The following is a 21,627-nucleotide window of genomic DNA, read 5'->3' as shown; positions in this document are numbered from 1 at the left end:
ATGCTGAGGAAATTACATTAGGAAATGAGACACTTAAAGTAGTAAATGAATTTTGCTATTTGGGGAGCAAAATAACTCCAAGTAGAGAGGATATAAAACGTAGACTGGCAATGGCAAGAAAAGTGTTTCTGAAGAAGAGAAAATTGTTAACATTGAGTATAAATTTAAGTGTCAGGAAGTCTTTTCTGAAATTATTTGTATGGAGTGTAGCCATGTATGGAAGTGAAACATGGACAATAAATAGTTTAGACAAGAAGAGAATAGAAGTTTTCAAAATATGGTGCTACTGAAGAATGCTGAAAATTACATAGGTAGATCACATAACTAATGAGGAGGTACTGAATAGAATTGGGGAGCAGAGGAATTTGTGGCAGAACTTGACCAGAAGAAGGGATCGGTTGGTAGGGCATGTTCTGAGGCATCAACAGATCACCAATTTAGTATCGGAGGGCAGCGTGGAGAGTAAATATCATAGAGGGAGGCCAAGAGATGAATACACTAAACAGATACAGAAGGATGTAGGGTGCAACAGTTACTCAGAGATGAAGAAGCTTGCATAGAATAGAGTAGCATGGAGAGCTGCATCAAACCAGTCTCTGAAATGAAGACCACAACAACAACACCAGCGAAAAAGCTGTCTACAGAAAAATTCACATGTAATGTAAGTGAAAATGGTCCTTTTCATACCATTTCATTGTTTGTTGATTCTGGCAACTTCTTTTCATTTGGTTTCCTCTCTGGAAGTTCTCATAATTGTAGTAACTAATTAATACACAAGACTGGTACAGGTACACAAATATGCCTTTATTCATGAAGCTCTAAACATAAACATAAAATAGAGTCTCGTGAATCCCCATGTAATAGGCCACAGTACACAGTTGTGAATGGTACACTGGAAGGACATAAAAGAGGATCAGTTAGTGCTGCTCCATGCATATATGTGAGAATCACCAGCAGACGGTGCAGTGGAGACTTCACCGTGTGCACGCCTCCCATAGGTGGCCTCCAGTGGCTGGCCTCCACTTTTGGCAGCTGATTCAAACAAGCAAGTGTACTCACTCTCACAGGCACTAGTCACAGTACACTTCTCCCTCGCACAACATGGCCACCCAGTTGATGGAGGAGATGCTGGCAGCCCAACAAGAGACACATCCATTGAATCTGGATCGGTGGTAGCCAGTGCAGATGAAAGGTGGGATGATGTGCCAGGTGGTCACTGGAGCATCAGGCCAGAATACATGGGGAAATGCCTGAGGGTGGTGGACCCACACAGCACCCGATGACAGCATCAGAGAGGTGGGTGCCATCATCATCTCTTCATTGTCATCAGCAGTCAGGTCCCAATGTGAAGGATAAGGGGCTGGACCCAATGGCAATGACGGCTGAGGCGATGATAGCCAGGGGACAGGTGGAGCCAGCCTGACCAGAACAGCAGGCTGCAGTAATGGAACCAAAGCCGGAGACGAACCAGTGCCCATGCTGGATAGCTGGAACCCCACAGCACTGCACTGGGATGGGGGCACTTCCACAGCAGGTGATGAGGCAGAGGATTGCAGGGTGGTCTGCATTGATGAGGACTGCACCCACAAACCACTAGCATCTGGTAATGAATGGAGGCACAACTGATCACAGTGATGTGCCACCAGGCCATTGCCCATATGATCATCATGAAGGCAGCATCCCCAGTGGCAGACACCAGTGGCTGATATGCATTTGAGCTGGCAACCAAACCCTTATGCCCACACTGGTGATCTGGGTGCAAAGTAACCAGATGAACCTGACTGTGGCAGGTGAGGCACAGGTCACAGAATGTGGAGGAACATGCTTGGCTGCCAGCCTTGTAGTATCACAGATGGGCTTCACTACCCCACAGGCAAGAAGTGATAGGTGATCAGAAAATGACAGTCATGTGTCATCCAGCAATAAATCGATGACAAACATTTTCATTTGGGACTTGAATGTATGCACTAGTAGCTTTGCCTCACCATTTGGTTCAGAGTGGAATGGTGAAGCCATAACATGTTGAAGGCCATGACAGGACAAAAAAATTTAAAAATGTGAGAAACGAATTGGGGCCCATTATCAGAAACTAAGAAACAAGTCAACTCCTCAATAGAAAAAACCCTCAAAAGAGTATGCATTGTGATCTCATCCAATGTTGATGCAGACCAGAGAATGTAAGGAAACTGTGAAAATGCATCCACACCAAGAGCCAATAGTAATTCTGTAAGGGACCCGCAAAGTTTACATGAATGCATTTAAATGGCTGTGTGGAGCAGACCATGGAGGACACAGATGCCCTGGGGTGCTGCCTGTTGTGAGGCACACTGCTCACAAGCTGCAACAAAACAAGCAATTTCACATCAATCTCTGGCCAAAAACACATGTCTCCTAGCTAAATGTTCAGTGTGTAAAACTGCCCAATGTCCCTGGTGGAGAAGGCATGGAACCTCATGCTATAACACAATAGGAAAGACTACTCTGAGAGAGGTGTCATCCAGGGATAACAGCAATACACATTCAAAAACAGAGAGGTCATACCTTAAGGAAAAAAGAGTTTTACAGGTTGTCTTAAACCTGACATGGTGGTTTATCTGGCCAACCCTGTTGAATAAACCAAACCATCTCATGCAGAACTGAGTCAGTGACAATGGCAGTTGCTATGTGCAAGCTCGTAATTGGGAAACCCTCGATCATGGCATGCATTTCACTCAAGATAGAAACATAGCAATTCTTCATGATCATAGTCTGAATCAGGACTCACAGGAAGATGGGAGATGGTGTCCACATTGGCTTGTTCAGACATAGGTTGAAAATGGATTTCATATTTGTAGTGAAACAAGAACAGTGCCCAGCACTGTAGTGGTGTGTTGCCTTGTCAGGCAAGGAAGTGTGAGGGTTAAACAAGGAAACCAAGGGTTTATAGTTAGTAAAAAGGTGAAAAACCATGTAATTCCTTGAGAGCATAGACTACAGTGAGAGCCTCTTTTTCCACTTGAGAGTAACTCTGCTAACCAGATTAAGAGATTTAGAGGTGAAAGCAACAGATCATCCAGAGCAGTCAGTATATCGGTGCACTAGCATCACACTGAGGCCATACTGTGAGGTTTTAGTTGCCAAAACTATGTGCTGGTCCAGAAGTACATAGTTAAATAAGGACAAAGGAGTGGTTTGGGTACAACACTTTGTACTACTACTACTACTACTACTACTACTACTACTACATGATCAGGCAAGTTTCCTCCTCAAATGTATTCTGTCCATTGCTGCTATCCGCCATTTGTCCACATCTATTGACACTTGGTTTAAATCTTCATGGAGTCCATCCCTCCAATGCTTCTTGGGTCTCCCTGGTGGTCTCTTTCCTGTAGGTGTGAAATCCAGGAGCTTCCGAGGCCATCTGTGATCCTCCGTCCAGGCCACATGGCCGGCCCACTGCATTCATTTGGCTTTGACAGTTCCTGCTATGTTGGGCTGCTGGTATAGTTCCTCAAGCTCTTGGTTGTATCTGATCCTCCATTCCCGTGTATCTGCATCCAGAACCGGACCGAAGATTTTCCAAAGCACTTTTCTCTCAAAAACAAGGAGCTTATGGAAGTCCTGTTTCCAGATACTCCATGTCTCATAGCCATATAGAACAACAGGCCAAATCTTGAACTGTCTGGAGAGAGATTTGGACTGAAGCAGTTGCGCTACGCTGTGGTAAGATCAGTTTCCTGCTTGTATTCTGGCATTGATCTCTGCTTCACATGACGAGTTCTCAGTGAAAAGTGCCCCTAGGTATTTGAATTCTTGCACCCTTTGTAGGAATGGTCCCCAACCTGCAGTGATTGTAGATGATCAGCAGTCTGACAATGACCATGCGTCATAACAGGGTACTCTGTCATGGCTTCGTTTATGTTTAGCCCATATTTGCTGGCAGCCTCCTTTAGTGCTTTGGTCATTTGCTCCTACTCCTCTTCTGTCCTAGAGAGTAAACAGATGTCGTCTGTATAGGCTAAGTATGCCAGTCTCTTTCCTTCGATTTCAATCCCTTTGTTCTCTTGGAAGGTCTCACGTACGATCTTCTCAAGGGCAAAGTTGAACAGGATAGGGGACAACCCATCTCCTTGCTTGAGTCCTGTCACAATTCCAAACTCCTCAGTTACACGATTTCCCATCTTCACCTTTGCACGCGTTTTGTTCAGATAGGTCTTTATCAGATTGATGAGTTTCTCTGCAATGCCAAACTCCCTTAAACAGTTGAGCAGGCTCTTGCGATGTATGCAATCATAGGCCTTCTTAAAATCAATGAACAAAATATGCAAATCTTTACCATATTCACCCAGTTTCTCAGTGAGCTGCCAGAGACTGAAGATGTGATCTACTGTTGACCGTCCTGGCCGGAAACCTCCCTGGTACTCCCCAATCACCGATTGTGCCACTGGCTGAATTCTATGTATGAGGCAATTGGACAGGATCTTATAGCAGACGTTAAGCAAGGCGATTCCTCAATAGTTGTCACATTTCAGTTTGTCACCCTTCTTATGTATTGGACAAATCAGAGCTGTTTTCCATTCTCCTGGTAGTTCTTCTTTGGTCCATATTGCCTGTATCAGTCGGTGTATTTTTTCTGCAAGTTTCTCTCCTCCTGCCAGGATCATTTCAGCCTGTATTCCATCTTCACGTGGACTCTTATTCTGTTTAAGGTGTCTGATTCTGGTTTTTATCTCATCCAGGGTAGGTGGGGGATAGTCTGCATCCGCTGTAATTGGGTCCTGGAAATCAAATTGCAGTTCGGGTTCATCACAATTTAGCAGCTGTCGAAAGTACTCTTTTCCATCTCTCAGCTGTGTCCCTATCATTCATCAGGATCTTATCACGGGAATCTTTGACAAATTTCTGCTTGGCCTGGTGACCTTTGCAGAGGTACTTTATCCTCAGAAACATTTCCCTAGTCTTTTGTCCTCTGAAGCCTGTTTCTGCTTCAGTGATGATATTCCTTATGTATTTCCTCTTTGCTCTTCTCAGTATTGCTTGTGTAGTCTTTCGAACCTCCTCAAATTGTGCTTTGGCCTGTGCCAGATTTGTCCCCTTAACCCTTTGTTCCTGGCTTCCTTTCTCCTTTTCAGGGCATCTGCACATTCCTTTCCAAACCAGATCTTCCTGCCCACTGGGTTTCCCATGAGTGTTTCCTTTGCTGTATCCCTAACTGAGCTCTGGATGTTTCCCCACAATAGTTCAAGGTCCTGATTCACATCCATTTCACTGAGTGCTTCAAAGTGGTTACTAAGTTGCAACTGGTATCTGGTCTTCGTTGCCTCATCTTTCAGTTTCTCAACATGGTACCTTTCCACTCTTTTTAACTTAGGCCCCGTTCTTCCTTTACACTGTATGTTTAAACGGCCTCTGATCAGGAAATGATCACTCCCACCTTTGGCACTCCACGCTGTCTTAACGTCTAACACCCATCTCTTGGCTCTTAGATCAATGGCAACATGGTCTATTTGATTTACAGTTCTCCCATCTGGTGATACTCAGGTTCCTTTATGTATGTTTTTCCGCTGGAAGTTTGAACAACCGTAATGATGTAGCGAAGCTGATGAACCTAACTCCATTGTCATTGCTTAGGTTGTGTAGACTGTGCCTACCTGTTGTGTCTTGGAATACTTGTTCTTTCCCAACCTTGGCATTCATATCACCAAGGAGGATCCTCAGGTGTCCATTTGGTATAGCGTCCATCACTGCCTGTAGCTGTGCATAGAACTCATCTTTCACTTCACATTCGCTCTCCTCCGTGGGAGCATGACAGTTCACAAAAGTTGCCTTAATATGCTTTATGTCCAGTGTTAGAACAGATATTCTTGGGTTGACTGAAATGAATTCTGAAACATTAGTGGCCAACGTCTTACTGACGCAGAAACCAGTGCCTAACAGATGACCTCGTTCACAGGCTCTGTACAGAATTGTACAGTTTTCAACATCAATGCTACCAGCATCGTCCCACTGGATTTCTTGCAGTGAAACTAGGTCTAGTTCGTACCTCTGAATTTCCTTGACCATACTGGTTGCAGCTCCTGTCTTGTACAGACTCCTTACATTCCACGTTCCAAATCGTACACCGTTTCTTTGCCATTGACTTCGTCTATTTTTGTCAGTAATGTTCCGAGGCTTACTTGTAGTCTTGAAAGCATGTTTAATTTTTTACGGAGAGAGGGTGCTGGCCTCCCGTCCAACCTGAGGTGTTACCCTCACAGCTTACAGGACTGCTGGCTTTTCTTAAGGGGTGGGCTCCCGTCAGGAGTTGGATTATAAGTAGGAATAAGGAAATTGGAAAGACGCCCTCGGGCCTCGAAATCTGATACTGTTGGGGTTGAAAAAGCAAGAGTTGGCCAAGGGAGGCTGACAGGGAAGGAGAAAGAAGGAGTCTGACACAAGTAAGTGGAAGCAATGTCAGACTCAGCTCAGGTCTCTGTGGTCGCCACCTGCGTACTTCTAGCTGAAGTCCCTATGTAGGGATATGAAATAGAATGACCACATAGGCTCAGTCATGGGTAAAGACAGTGGTAGTCTTCAGCTTATTGGTATAATTCTGGGAAAGAGCAATCAGTTTACAAAGGAGATTGCTTACAAATCACTTGTGCAATTGGTTCTAGATTATTGCCCAAGTGTGTGGGAAACATACCAAATAAGACTAACAGGGGATATTGAACATATACAGAGAATGGTCACAGGTTTGTTTGAACCATGGGAGAATGTCACAGAGATACTGAAGGAACTGAACTGGAAGACTCGTGAAGACAGACGTAAACTATCCAGAGAAAATATATTAACCAAGTTTCAAGAAACAGCTTTAAATGATGATTCTAGGACTATACTACAATCCCCTATGTATCACAAACATAGGGATTGTGAAGATAAAATTGAAATAATTACTGCACATGCACAGAGGCATTCCAATAACCATTCCTCCCACACTCCATATGTGAATGGAATGGGAAGAAACCCTATTAACTGGTACAGTGGGATGTACCCTCTGCCATGCACCTCATGGTGGTTTGCAGAGTATAGATGTAGATGTAGGAGGAGCCCATGACATAATTAATGCAACCAAGGACAGGCATAGGAAATTGCTCTAAAAATTGTTAGAAAATAGCAGGGCTGCTAGCCACACTAAAAGGGAGGCGCAAGTATTGATAGAGACCAAAAGGAGACCAGAACTCACTGAGACTTTTTGTCCACAGGAAACTGCAGATGTGCTTAAGACAAATCAGTTTTAGAATTTTAGAAAAGTACTGGCCACCCAATATTTTCCACATGAGTTCCTCCTGGTGTAGGAGAGGATACATATCCACGATTGAATGTACATTGATAATAGTACTGAAGTCACCACAGAGGTGAAGTTTCCTCAATGATTTCTAAACTTCAGCCAGCAGAGACAACCATTCACCAGTCGTAACAGGTTGCACCACCCGTAGAGATTGAAATCTGTCCAATTCTGCTTTCACTTGATCTTTCAAGGTGACAGGAATAGGACACAAATGACAACGACAAGGCTAAACCATGGATTTCTAAGATATATGAGCATAAATATTTGCATCACACTTATACCTTCTGAAAACAAGTCTGGACACTCCTTACACAGCGTTTCCAACTGAGAATACAGTACCTGTTCGAACAAAAGGTGAACAGTGTTGTTGATAGAAAATCCAAATATCTGAAATGTGTCGGTCCAGAACAAGTTCTCAATACCGGCATCAGCAACCACCAAAAATGTAATGGAGCAAACCACTGACTTATAAGAGTCAGATGCTGTAAATTGTTCCAACAGTGCAATGTTCTGTTCATTATAACTGACCAGTGTTGTGTGACTGGAGTCAATCTTAGTGAGCCTAAACTCACATAGGTTTGAGAATTCAGTAAAGTCACTGCCACACCTGTATTGACCCGCAGCCAGATCACTTGACAAAATACACTTAACTTGATAAACAACTTGGGAGAAGTCACAAGATTTGGATTCACACAGTTTACTATCCATGGCCATATCTTGAGCAACCTTCACAAACAACACATGGAGGCGATGTGGCCTTTCTTCTGGCGAGCATTAAAAGTAGCTCAGAACTTAGGGCATGCTGAATGTTTGTGCTGCACAAAACAGAAGGAACAAGAGATGGAAGCAAAGAATATTGATGCGCCAAATGTTTGTGCTGGACAATAAAGAAGGGACAAAATGGAAACAGAGAATGCTGATGCTGGCACTGTGATGGTTGCAGCTGCTTTGGTTGGCCTTGCTCAGCTTGGAACTGGGCTTACGTGTTTTCCACTGCCACTGCAACTTCCTCACATAAGCTATTGGTTGTCATAGTGGGCACATCTTGTGACACTTCTGCTACATTGCTGCAGATGTCAGTTCGATCACTCTCTGTACAAGAAGCTTCAAAACACAGTGGAACGGTACTCTGTCTGTTAGCAGAAGCTGACGAAGTGGTCACAGCCAAAGCTAGCTTTTCAGTCAGTGCTGGTAGCATGCCATCCATAATGAATGAACCTAATGAAACCACAATTAAAGTATGCACACACAGGAAGCATCCTATCCTCATCACCAATTGCATATAACCAAGTAATACATGAGACCAGTCCAAGTAATACAAATGTGGCTTTATTCATGAAGCTCTAAACAATAATGTAAAACAGACTCTCATGGATCCACAAATAACATGCCCCAGTATACAGATGTGAATGGTGCACTGGAAGGATATAAAAGAGGAGTTAAGCTCCAGCTCTCAGCTGTGAAACAAGTGCATCTACAGAGCAGCAAGTTAAGTGTTTATCCTTTTCTGCGTTTTCCACGAAGTATATTTATTAAATTTTGTACATGTTTCTCAGTTTACAAGGGTTAATCTTGCATTTTTGTGAGTGTCAATTTATTGTCTTTAGCTGAACAGCCAGCTATGTAGCTCCTTAATGCCTCAGCATCCATTGGTGACAAATCAGGAGGGTAGCAAGTCACATATCTGGGATTGTCTATTTGTATAGTTCACTTCTTCAGTTGGCCAAGCTAGGATGGGTAGGATGTGTGCATGCTGTGTGCAGATGCAGGAGGAGTTGGCTGCAGTTCATGAACAGCTGAACATGCAATTGGCTACAACATTCACCTTCCGGCTGCTGCCTTGGCGTGCAGCAGTGGTGGAGAATCTGGCACATTGCATGGGACAACTCAGGTGTCACTTGATTTGCTCGTGGGCTCTGCTTCTGAGGCACCTCCTAGTGCTCATGACATGGTGGATCTGCCCTCTCAGCAGAGTGTGTGGCGAATGGTAATGCATGCACATCACTCGAGTTGGAGGGTCAATGTGGAGATCAGCCACCTGGCCTTGCCCATTCTCCCTTTGAGTGGACAGGTTGTTGCTCCTTCAGGAGGGCCTGAGCAGGCTTACAGGAGGAGGGGTTTACTGCTTATTGGGAGCTCCAATGGTAGGCACATTATGAATCCCCTTAAGCAGATAGCGATTAGGGCTGGGAAGATAGCCAACAGGATGCCTCATCTGAGATGTGGAGGTGACCTGCCAGTGGCAATCGAGTGTGGAGGATGCAGTTGTTTGCAAGTTGTGGTGCACATCGGCACCAATGATGCCTGTCACATGGGTTGTGATGCAATCTTCAGTTTGTGCAGGTGGCTGGTTGAGGAGGTGAAGACTGCTGGCCTCACCCATAGGGTGCAAGCAGAGCTCGCAATTTTGAGCATCTTTCACAGAGTCGATCGGTTTCTTGGTTTGGAGCCAAGTAGAGGTCTCAACCAAAGGTCTTATCAACTCTGTGACAGTCTTGGCTGCAGATTTCTGGACCTGCATTATCTTGTGGGGATTTGTAGGACTCCTCTTGATAGGTCAGGGGTACACAACACAAAGGTAGCAGCTACTTGGGTAGCAGAGCACTTGTGGAGGGCACATGAGGTATCTTTAGGCTAGGCGGTAGATTGAGGTGCTCTGATGGACTCTCACCAGTTGATTCACAGCAAGAGAAGCCAAATGCCATTCTGAATATAGACACTTCAACTGTCACAATTTTATCAGTAAACTGTCGAAGTATTTGTAATAAAGTTCCCAAATTTACTGCCCTCCAGGAAAGTACTCATGCTCAAATTATTCTTGGGACTGAGAGCTGGCTGAAACCTGAAGTGGAAAGCTCCAAGATATTTAGCGAGTCATGGAATGTATATCAGAAAGACAGATTAGAGGTCAAAGGAAGGGGAGTTTTCATTGCAGTTGACAAAAATATTGTCTCCATTGAGGTCGAAGCTGAGTGTAACAGTGAAGTTGTCAGGTCACATATAACAGGAGTAGGTGAAAATAAAACAGTGGAAAATTTAGGATGGAATGTAACTATGTTATGAATAGGAAAGTTGCTACTCACCATATAGAGGAGATGCTGAGTTGGCAGATAGGAACAGCAAAAAGACTGCACAATATAAGCTTTCAGCCAACAAGGCCTTTATTGAAAATAGATGACACACACACACACACACACACACACACACACATGCAAAGCAACTCACACACATGACTGCAGCCTCTGGAAGCCACATGGCTTCAGCTGCCAGAGGCTGCAGTCATGTGTGTATGAGTTGCATTTTCTTGAGTGTATGTGTGTGTGTGTGTGTGTGTGTGTGTGTGTGTGTGTGTTTGTGTGTATTTGGCCAAAAGTTGGTATTGTGACAGTCTTTTTGTTGTGCCTATCTGTGACTCAGCATCTCCACTTTTAAGGTGTAGGTGAAAATAAGTTAGTTGTTGGATATTTTTACCAGCCACCCAATTCCTCTGTGGCAGTTCTAGTGTCATTCAAAGAAAGTCTATACTCAGATCATGCAATACTAGCTGGAGGTGACTTTAACCTGCTGAGTATAGACTGCGATGTCTATGGATTCATTGGGGGGTGGGGTGGGGGGGGGGGGTGTGTACAGACATACAGTCATGCAAAATACTGTTGAACACATTTTCTGCAAATTGCCTTGAGCAGCCACCTCAGCAGCCTACACACAATGGAAATATCTTAAACGTTGTAGCAACAAATAACAAATAGGCGAGAACTTACCAACAATGTCAGTATAGAAATGGGACTTAGTGATCATGATGTCATTATAGCAACTATGATTATGAAAGTTAATAAACCAGACAAAAAGACTAGGAGAGTGTTTCTGCTACATAGAGCAGGTAAGCAGTTACTAACATTTTACTTAGACAGTGAACTGGTATCACTTAATATCAGTAAGATGGATGTAGAGGAATTATGGGCAGAGTTTAAGCAGATTGTAAATCATGGTCTGGAGAGTTACATATACATGTCTAGTAAGTGGATAAATAGTGGAAGAGATGCCCCATGGTTTAATAATGAAATTCATAAGATGCTGAGGAAGCAGAGGCTGTTGCACTCTTTAAGTTCAAAAGGTGATGCACAAGGGATGACAACCAAAGGTTAGTAGAGATTTGTGCATCTGTGAAAAGATCTGTGTGTGAAGCATACAACAACTATCACCATCACACCTTAGCAAAAAATCTGGCAGAGAACCTGAGAAAATTCTGGTCATAAGTAAAAACACTAAATGGGTCTAAGGCTTCCATTCAGTCCCTTGTTGACCAGTCTGGTGTGGCAGTTGAAGATAGCAAAACAAAAGCAGAAGTTTTAAATTTCACATTCAAGAAATTGTTCATGCAGGAGAACTGTACAAACATACAGTCATTTGACCATTGGACAGACTCCCATATGGATGACATAGAAATAATCATACCTGGCATAGAGATGCAACTGAAGGATTTGCGAAGAAATAAATCATCAGGTCTGGATGGAAGCCCAGTTCAATTTTACAAAGAGTATTCTACATCATTGGCCCATTACCTAGCTTCCATTTATCATGAATCTCTTGCCCATTACAAAGCCCCAAGTGGCTGGAAAAAAGCGCAAGTGACTCCAGCATATAAGAAAGGTGAAAGAACGGAGCTGCAAAATTACAGACAATATCCCTAACCTCTGCTTGCTGCAGAATCCTTGAACCCATTCTCATTCGAATATAATAAACTTTCTTGAGGATAAGCAACTTATGTCCATGGATCAGCATGGTTTTAGAAAGCATCATTTATGCAAAACTCAGCTTGCCCTTTTCTCACATGATATATTGAGAATTATGGATGAAGGGCAACAGGCAAATTCCATATTTCTAGATTCTGGAAAGCAGGCTGTTAATGAAGGTACAAGCATATTGAATAATTTCACAGATATATAAGAGGCTTGAAGACTTCTTAAATAATAGAGCCCAGCACTTTGTACTGGACAGCATGTGTTCATCAGAGACAAGGATATCATCAGGACTGCCCCCAGGAAGTGTGATGGAACACTGTTTTTCTCTATATACATAAATGATTTGGTGGACAGGGTGGGCAGCAGTCTGCAGTTGTTTGCTGATGATGCCATGGTGTACAGTTAGGTGCCGAAATTGAGCAACTGTAGGAAAATACAAGACAACTTATTCAAAATTTCCATTTGGTGTGATGAATGACAGCTATCCCTAAATGTGGAAAAATGTAAATTAATGCAAATGAGTAGAAAGAACAAACCTGTCATGTTCAGATATACTATTACCAGTGTCCAGCTTGACACAGTCAAGTCGTTTAAATAGTTGGGCGTAACATTGCAAAGTGACATAAGGTGGAAAGGTCATGTGAAAACTGTGGTAGGGAAGACAAATGGTCAACTTCAGTTTATTGAGAGAATTTCAGGAAAGAGTGGTTCACCTGCAAAGGAAACCACATATAGGATGCTGATGCAACCTGTTCTTGAGTTCTGCCCGAGTGTTTAGAATCCGTACCAGGTCAGATTGAAGGAAGACATCAAAGTAAATCAGAGGAGGGCTCCTAGATTTGTTACTGGTAGGTTTGAATGAAACAGAAGTTTATGCAGCTGTTTTGGGAACTCATATGGGAAACCCTGGAGGGAAGGTGGCATTCTTTTTGGGAAATACTATTAAGAAAATTTAGAGAACCGGCAGTTGATGCTGCCTGCTGGACAATTCTGCTCCCACCAATAGACACTGCATGTAAGGACTATGAAGGTAAGACACAAGAAATTATGGCTCATACGGAGGTGTACAGGCGTTTTTCCCATCACTCTATTTGCGAGTGGAACAGGAAAGGAAATGACAAGTAGTGGAACAGGTTACCCTCCGCCATACACCTCACATTGGCTTGCAGAGTATCTGTGTGGATGTAAATAGATGTAAATGTAGGAACATCTAATGCTGTTCTGTGTGCATATATGTGTGAGTTACCAGCAGATGGCGTGGTGGAGGTCTCACTGTGCACACAACTCCCACAGGCTGTCTCCAGTGGCTGGCTCATGCTGATACAGATGTCAGCCAATTCAAACATGAATGTGCAACGGCACACTCAGCGCATTCACACTCACATGCATTAGTTGCATAATACAGCAATATTTCTCATGCCTGCTATTTTCATAGGCAGTTTTCTTTGCAATGTCATCCTAATTTATATTAAAAATAATTCCAGAAAATTTAATATCTTTCTTGAGGTATCTTTTTTCTCATAGATTACTATCTAATGTTGCTGGTAATTTTCATTTCATTGACTAAGAATATTGCCACTATTTTTTTCTGCAGGTTCCAATAAATGTATTTTGTCTTCATACATTAATGTAAAAATTTCAGGTGTTAAATTATATGCACTTTTCATGCCATAGATCCATAGTGAAGAGATCCCCAAGGATGTAGAATGTGTTATGAAACAAGAAAACATAATACACATTTACAAAGAAAAAAGATATGGTAAGGTTTGTTCCACTGATCCCAACTGAAATGGTCCTCATGGATGTGGAAAACAATCTTATACATATTTTCATTTAGAAAGTAATAACAAACTTTTTACATAACATCTCACTTTACAGTACCCCAAGGTAGACATGATAGTTCTTAGGCTTTTGTAGCCAATCACATTACTGCACTGGAGATGTAAAGAATTCATATTTGGTGGAATACAAAAAATTTGAGATTATTAATACTATATACACTGCAGTGAATTCTACTAAGAAATTCTTCAGTGGAGTACATGGCAGTGGCCAACAAAAGGTAGTGTTAATCTGTTCATAAAGCTTGTTGGTGCTGGTGATTTTAATCTAGATTTTCTTCAGAACTCTTCCAGTAATCAATTTAATTCCTGCCATAAACTTTCTAATTGGGGTAACTAATTGTCATAAACAGCAATGATAATATCTTTATAAAAAGGTCTAATGAACTAACAGTCTGTTAAATGTTAATACTGAACAGGATATAAAATCTATTAAATTGGAATTCGAGAGGGCAGACTATGGAGTGTTTGCTACAGTACTTGTGGCATGAATGAAAAGTACAACACTTTTAATAAAGTAATTAACATATTTTAATACTGTTTACCCCAAAACTAACCCAGATTAGACCCAAGCCTACAAAGAAGGCAAGGATCTTGTAAAACAGAAAAAGAAACTGTATCTGTCAGTCAGAAACAGCTCTGATCTTGATGCTGTAGCACATTACAAGACATACTGCAAAATATTAAAGCTTGTAATATGGACACCAAAGCAAATACATTACAAGAAAAAGATAATCATATAAGATAACAGTACAAAGACAATAAGGGATTTAGTGAAGGAGGTGACTGGTAGAACCAGATATGAAGGGGAGCACATAGCATTAAAAGTAAATGATACATTGGTAACAGATTTGTGCAGTATTGCAAAACATTTAATAATCATTTCACATGTGTTATTGAAAAGCTGGGACTGTCAGGTTTAGTAGAGGCTGTCACGGAATATCTCAGACCAGTTATTACAAATAACTTCCACACTATACCAGTAGGAGTAAAGTCCAACATAAAATCTTTAAAATCAAAAACTTCTAGTGGTTATGATAGAAATCAAGAATTTTAATTAAAGAAAATGCTTCTAAGTTGTAACATATTGAGTTGTCAGTGTGAACAGCTGTTAACGAGTGGAACTTCTCCTGAATGGCTGAAATATTTTAAAGTTAAGGCATTGTTTCAGAAAGGAGATGAAGTAATACCATCATTTTTCCATTCACTTCTGCATTTGCTAACATTCTCGAAAGTTTTAGAAATGGCAGTATATAATTGATTTCTTAGTCATCTAACAGCAAATTATATGTCGTCGAAGTCACAGATCAGATTTCTAAAAGGTTCCAATATCGAGAACACTATCTTCACATACAGTAGGAATGTACTTGATTCATTAGACAACCAATTATACACTAATTGTAAATTTTGTGATCTGTCAAAGGCATTTGATATGTAAATCACAGAATACTTTTAAACAAATTATAACATAATGGCATAACAGGAAATGCTGCAAAATGGTTCAAATCTGATATCTCTCTTAGAAAATAAACGGTTTCATTAAGAAAGAGGCACATATCAAGCCATTAGTCAGTATCCAGCTGGGAATTAATTACATGTTGTGTCCCACAAGAATTCATCTTAGGGCCCTTGCTTTTTCATATGTACATCAATGACCTTTCATCTGTAACATTACCAGAGGACAAGTTTGTTTTGTGTGGATATGATAAAAAACGTTGCAAAAAATTACAGATCAGGTATTGTCTTAGAAAGATTGACTAATAAAATTTTCATGGACATTAATAAATTGTTCCCTTCGAAATCTGACAATATTATGTAAAGGACAGATCACTATTCACCATACAGCAGAGATGTTGTGTCACAGACAGGCACAACTTAAAGACTACTAAACACATTCCTCAGATTTTGGCCAGAAGACCTTCTTCTGAAATAGATAACTCTCTCTCTCTCTCTCTCTCTCTCTCTCTCTCTCTCTCTCTCTCACACACACACACACACACACACACACACACACACACACACACGTACATTATGTAAATGCAACTCTCACACACATGACCACTCTCTCTGGCTGCCAAGGTCAGACTACAAGCAAATGTGCATGATGAGAGAAGCAATCTGGGTGTTGGGGGTAAGGAGGAGGCTGTGGTGGGGTGTAGAGGAAGAACAGAGTATGTGAGAGTATGTGTGGGAAATAGTAAAGTGCTGTCTATAAGAGCATAGAAGGGCAAGGCAAGGTGGAGAGATGGTGGGGCAACTAAGTGCAGTCAGAAGGTTAGACAGAGGGCAGGTGTGGGCAGAAAAAGAGAGAAGTAAAACACTGTGGGTGGGCTTGTGGAATAAAAGCCTGAGTTGTTGGAACACGGTAGGGATAGGTGAACCAAGGATAATGACTAACAAACGTTGAGGCCAGGAGGGTTACGGAAACATAGGATAAACTGCAACAAAAAATCTCACCTGTGCAATTCAGAAAAGCTGGTTTTGGTAGGAAGGATCTAGATGGCACAGGCCGTAAATCAGTCATTAAAATAAAAACACGTTATGATGGGCAGCAAGCTCAGCAACTAGATGCTCCAATTGTTTCTTGGCCACAGTTCATCAGTGGCCATTCATGCTGACAGACAGCTTGTTGTTTGTCAATCCCACATAGAACAAGGCACAGTGTTTGCAGCTTAGCTTGCAGATCACATGACTTACACTCCTGGAAATTGAAATAAGAACACCGTGAATTCATTGTCGCAGGAAGGGGAAACTTTATTGACACATTCCTGGGGTCAGATACATCACATGATCACACTGACAGAACCACAGGCACATAGACACAGGCAACAGAGCATGCACAATGTCGGCACTAGTACAGTGTATATCCACCTTTCGCAGCAATGCAGGCAGCTATTCTCCCATGGAGACAATCGTAGAGATGCTGGATGTAGTCCTGTGGAACGGCTTGCCATGCCATTTCCGCCTGGCGCCTCAGTTGGACCAGCGTTCGTGCTGGACGTGCAGACCGCGTGAGACGACGCTTCATCCAGTCCCAAACATGCTCAATGGGGGACAGATCCGGAGATCTTGCTGGCCAGGGTAGTTGACTTACACCTTCTAGAGCACGTTGGGTGGCACGGGATACATGCGGACGTGCATTGTCCTGTTGGAACAGCAAGTTCCCTTGCCACTCTAGGAATGGTAGAACGATGGGTTCGATGACGGTTTGGATGTACCGTGCACTATTCAGTGTCCCCTCGACGATCACCAGTGGTGTACGGCCAGTGTAGGAGATCGCTCCCCACACCATGATGCCGGGTGTTGGCCCTGTGTGCCTCGGTCGTATGCAGTCCTGATTATGGCGCTCACCTGCACGGCGCCAAACACGCATACGACCATCATTGGCACCAAGGCAGAAGCGACTCTCATCGCTGAAGACGACGCGTCTCCATTCGTTCCTCCATTCACGCCTGTCGCGACACCACTGGAGGCGGGCTGCACGATGTTGGGGCGTGAGCGGAAGACGGCCTAACTGTGTGCGGGACCGTAGCCCAGCTTCATGGAGACGGTTGCGAATGGTCCTCGCCGATACCCCAGGAGCAACAGTGTCCCTAATTTGCTGGGAAGTGGCGGTGCGGTCCCCTACGGCACTGCGTAGGATCCTACGGTCTTGGCGTGCATCCGTGCGTCGCTGCGGTCCGGTCCCAGGTCGACGGGCACGTGCACCTTCCACCGACCACTGGCGACAACATCGATGTACTGTGGAGACCTCATGCCCCACGTGTTGAGCAATTCGGCGGTACATCCACCCGGCCTCCCGCATGCCCACTATATGCCCTCGCTCAAAGTCCGTCAACTGCACATACGGTTCACGTCCACGCTGTCGCGGCATGCTACCAGTGTTAAAGACTGCGATGGAGCTCTGTATGCCGTGGCAAACTGGCTGACACTGACGGCGGCAGTGCACAAATGCTGCGCAGCTAGCGCCATTCGACGGCCAACACCGCGGTTCCTGGTGTGTCCGCTGTGCCGTGCGTGTGATCATTGCTTGTACAGCCCTCTCGCAGTGTCCGGAGCAAGTATGGTGGGTCTGACACACCGGTGTCAATGTGTTCTTTTTTCCATTTCCAGGAGTGTATTTTGCAGATATTCCTGCCTTTGATGCGATAGGTGGTTCTTGTGACCAGACTAGATTAGGTGGTGGTGGGATGATGTATGGGATGCATGCTATCCATTGCAGTGTTCTTCATTTTAATGACTGCTTTACAACATGCGCCATCTAGATTTTTCCTACCAACACCAGCTTTTCTGAATTTTGCAGGTGGGTACTCTCATTGCAATTTATCCTATGTTCCTATAACCCTCCTGGCAGCAACCATTGTTAGTCTTTGTCCATGGTCCACCTATCCCTACCCTGTTCCCACTCCACAGCCGTCTGTTCCACATGTGCATCCATAGTCTTTTTGCTTCTCTCTTTTTCCACTCCATCCCAGCCTCTGTCTAATCTCCTGGCTGCACCTAGTTACACTACCCATTCTCCACCCAATCCTTGTATGACCCCACAAAGAGCACTTTACTGCCTCCCACCCATACCCTTGTCTCCTTCCTCCTCCCTGCCGCAGCCTCCTCTTTACCACCACCACCCAGACTGCTTCTCCCATTACCCACATTTGCAGCCAAAGACAGTGGTCATGTGTGTGTGAGCCATGTTAGTGTGTGTGTGTGTGTGTGTGTGTGTGTGTGTGTGTGTGTGTGTGTGTGTGTGTGTGCTGGCCAGAAGCTAGTGTGCTTAACAGTCTTTTCGTTGTGCCTACTTGTGACTCAACATCTTCGCTATATGGTGAGTAGCAATCTATCCTTTTCATCATATTTTAATTATTTGATCCTGGTTTTTCCTACCCAATTATTTGTTATTAAATTTTGAGGAACCATTCTAAATGCAGTTCAGAACTTGTAAGAGGTTTCCCACGAGTATATGCCTAAAATATGGTGACAAACAAATAGAATAAGTCGACAGTGTTAAATTCATGGGATTACAGATTGATGATAAATTCAATCGAGAGAAGCATGCTGGTACCACAGAATGCTGAAACACCTACACATATATCTATTTGCATTATGTATGTTGTCAGATATGAGTGATATAAAAATGATATAGCTGACATACATGTTACTTTCATTCCACAAAGTTATACAGGGATTATTTTTTGGGGTAACTCATCAATCTGTGTTAAAATTTTCTGGGTCCAAAAATGTGTAATACAATTTGTTTGTAACTTGAAATCCAAAACATCTCCAGAGGTTGATTTAGGGACCTAGGGATGTTACTTACTGCTTCCCAGTAGACCTATATTTACTCCTTGATGAAATTTGTCATTAAAATGTATTTTTTTTTTTCAAACCACCAGCTCAGTTCACTTAGTCAGTTCAAGAAATAAGAATAATCTTCACAAAGTTTTTAAATCTCTTATTTTGGTACAAATAGGTTATCATTCTTCAGGAACACATATTTTCAATAACTTCCTAGCAGCCATAAAAAGTTTAAATGCTAACATAGTTCATTTTATGGGCAGCCTAAAGGATTTTTTGGTGACCAACTCCTACTACTCCATTGATGCAGTTATGTGATCATTGTAAGTAAGTGTTGTAAAACAATTTTTCTGTTTGCTGTCACATGCCTACAATAGCCTAAGAATTATAATATGTATCTGTGTATATCGAACATTTACATGTTTTGTGGGAAGTTCTTTTTTAGGTTTTAAATGAAGATATGTTTAACGTTTTCATCCTCCCCCCCCCCTCCCCCCCGGCAACCTCCTCACCCCACCACCACCACCACCACACACACATCCACATCAACCATTTCCCTTGTTTACATAGGATCTGTGGGAGCTCGTAAATATTTATTGTGTATTCTTGTTTTTCAGACAAGTTATACATCTTGCAGCATCTCCTCAGTATGTACTATTGGAATGAAAAGTACATCGAGTCAAATTTTTTTTAGACTCCTCTCAAATTATTCCATATATCTTCAAAAATTTCGTATATGAATAAACAGCTAAATAATACTGATATTTCTCAGTGCAACATACCCAGTGCTTATTTCATCTTGTCTTTTACATACAGATATCTAACTAAAGTTTTCAGTCACCCATGATAAAACTGTGTACTTTATTTAATTGCACAGACATATTGTACTAACACAATACATATTTTTCTCTCTGTCATTACCTACAATACAATATGGTTTAGATTATAGCTTCTTCCTTGTACCCACCCTTTGCACTCGTAGAGCTGCACAACCTCATGGCATTCTGGAGATAAGATTTTCTAGTATTTTTGCAGATTTTAGAGTACAACAAATCTGTAGATTAGTCCAAAAATCTTCAACATTAGATGGCCTCAGTTTTCTGATGTTCGTGTTGGGTTCATCTCTAAGAGTTCAATGGGATGTAAGGTGACTGGCTTGGCCAACTGATATTCTTCAATTCTCCACATCTGTCTTTTCTATTAACATACCCTCTGCACAATTTAGAAGCATGTTTGGGAGCATGTCTTGCTGCATAGCAAACACATGGCCAATAAGTCTCTCACCAGATGGCACTGCATTGTTGATAGTATCCTGTAATATGCTTCCTTCTTTAATGTTCCATTAATACTCAGGAGATCAGCAACTCTTATCACCTGCAAAACATACCCACACCATGACCGACCATCCACCATGCTTCACTGTTGGTGCCATACACTGACTTTTCATATGCACTCAAAGAAATCGATGAACAAACATTTGACTGTGGTTTCTGATACTTATAAACATAGATTTGTCGATGAATAACACCTTGGATCATTGTTGCATACTCCAATTTTTATGTTGCTGTGCCCATTGCAATCTTTTCACCTTATTATGTTTGTGTAAAGTTTTTTGGTTGCTATGCCCCCCTTTATACCTTGTTCATGAAAACAGAGTTGTATTATTGAGACAGAGATTGGAGCTGCTTGCATACTGTTTCTTTCCCTGGGAATTTCAGGTGCAGTATGAGTTGTTTGATGTTTACTCTGGACCCATGTGAACTGATCTTTCCTGCTTGATGTTATTCAGGGTCTTCCAGACTGCAAAACATTTGCATTGGTACCAGATTGCTTGAACTGCTGCAATGATACACCGGTGCACATAGGCTATGCCAACTTTCGTTGCTATTGTGCTACAAGAATAGCATTACAGAACTACAGAAGCTGTTCAGTGTTATCTTTGCACCAGTTAGTTATTCTTCATTATACTGGTAATATTGAAAATACAGTAATTGTATTAAAAACTCTGCAGTGCATATAATAATCAGTTTTTAATGAAAATGTGAAATACATTCATAAATTTTACAATACAGATGTTGAGGAGATAAGCACAGATTTCCTAATAAACTTTTCTCTGCTATGATGTAGACTTCAAATTTGTGTCCAACACAATTTTCTGGTGGATTTGTTATTCATTATTTTCTTCTTCAGCATATCATAATAATCCTCTTAAAATAAGGTAAATCTTTCGTATCAAAAACATAAAGTCACTTTTACATTCCAGAACAATGTTCCAGCTCATCTTGGTTGCAAGAATCATTGCTGTAGTGAAGGAATGTTTTCACCATATGATGGATGTGGTGACTGTGAGACAAACTTCAATCTAGAGATGTGAGTTACAGTTTTATTTGCTCTGATAATTTCAGTGAAAAGATATTCATTTTCTCATGCTATCATAAGAAAAAGT

General features: G+C 42.2%; 1 protein-coding gene across 1 annotated transcript in view; it reads left to right on the top strand.

Annotated features, from left to right (window-relative positions):
- The window catches only part of LOC126116528 (uncharacterized), a 158,573-nt gene that overhangs the window by 28,374 nt on the left and 108,572 nt on the right, over window positions 1-21,627 (top strand). The window contains exon 4 of the mRNA XM_049915036.1: window positions 21,445-21,551. Within this exon, the coding sequence (XP_049770993.1) occupies window positions 21,445-21,551 (107 nt within the window). The remainder of the gene's footprint in view (window positions 1-21,444; window positions 21,552-21,627) is intronic.

The sequence above is a fragment of the Schistocerca cancellata genome, chromosome 1, assembly GCF_023864275.1.
Source record: "Schistocerca cancellata isolate TAMUIC-IGC-003103 chromosome 1, iqSchCanc2.1, whole genome shotgun sequence".
NCBI classification, from domain to species: Eukaryota; Metazoa; Arthropoda; class Insecta; order Orthoptera; family Acrididae; genus Schistocerca; species Schistocerca cancellata.
Note: the sequence above shows the minus strand (reverse complement) of the source record. Positions and strands in the feature narration are given on the sequence as shown.